Source organism: Anneissia japonica, unplaced genomic scaffold (genome assembly GCF_011630105.1).
Source record: "Anneissia japonica isolate Jap-2015-1 unplaced genomic scaffold, ASM1163010v1 scaffold86496_len1015_cov123, whole genome shotgun sequence".
Classification (NCBI taxonomy): Eukaryota; Metazoa; Echinodermata; class Crinoidea; order Comatulida; family Comatulidae; genus Anneissia; species Anneissia japonica.
In genome coordinates this window covers 1-1015 of record NW_022686252.1, presented here as the reverse complement: position 1 = coordinate 1015, position 1015 = coordinate 1, and the positions used below count along the sequence as shown (strand labels likewise).

Genomic DNA, 1015 nt, shown 5'->3' with positions numbered 1-1015 from the left:
TCAAGAGGGAACTTTGATGCCAGGATGCATCTATCTCCACAAGCTAAATCTGATATTGAGTGGTGGTTAAGAAACCTACCATGTTCGTTTAATATTATTGGACATCCTCCTATTGATGTTATAATATACACCGATGCTTCACTCACTGGTTGGGGAGCATCAAAAGGAGAACAGTCCACAGGTGGCCATTGGACTGAGGATGAAGCCATGAATCATATTAACTACCTTGAGCTAATGGCTGTATATTTTGGCTTGAGGTCATTTATAGATAATATTAGAGGAAAGCATGTTAAACTAATGATAGACAACACCACAGCTGTAGCTGTGGTTAACAATAAGGGTACCTGTCACAGTAAGCCATGTAATTCAGTAGCATGTAAAATATGGAATTTTAGTGAAGCAAATAGGATTTGGCTCACAGCGGCACATATTCCAGGGGTCTTCAATGTGAACGCTGATTTTGAGTCAAGAAAACAAAATATTGACACTGAATGGATGTTAGATTCTCATTTATTACGGAAATCACTGTCTGAATTGTCAGTAGAACCGTGTATTGACTTATTTGCATCTAGAGTGAATAAACAGTTGAAAGACTATGTATCATATAAACCTGATCCATATGCAAAGCACATTGATGCATTTACCATATCATGGTCAAATTTAGTATGTTACTGTTTTCCCCCATTTAGCTGCATCCTCCGAGTAATACGGAAAATAATGGAGGACAATGTGGAAGCAGTCCTTGTAGTTCCAGACTGGACATCTCAGACGTGGTACCCACTCTTACTGAAAATATTAATTCAACCACCAATACGGCTACAAGCATCCAAGAGGCTGTTGATAATGCCCTCCCAGCCGGATCTAATTCATCCCTTACACAGCAAACTGAGAGACTTCTTATTTGTCATGTATCAGGAAAGCATTGCAGAACAAGGGACTGACAGAACCGGCGCTTTATGAAGGGGATCTTTGAATTGAGACCATCCCTACCCAGATATCTTACTTGGGATATTAA

General features: G+C 39.6%; 1 protein-coding gene across 1 annotated transcript; it reads left to right on the top strand.

The window, feature by feature from the left end:
• Positions 1 to 24: 24 nt before the first annotated feature.
• On the top strand, positions 25 to 960 carry LOC117114136. The gene has a single exon (XM_033257692.1). The coding sequence runs from the start codon at positions 25 to 27 to the stop codon at positions 958 to 960; it is 936 nt and encodes a 311-aa protein (XP_033113583.1).
• Positions 961 to 1015: the final 55 nt, after the last annotated feature.

What these genes read in the sequence shown, in the direction of transcription:
- LOC117114136 (XM_033257692.1), top strand. Translation starts at nt 25, where the DNA reads ATGCATCTATCTCCACAAGCTAAATCTGATATTGAGTGGTGGTTAAGA.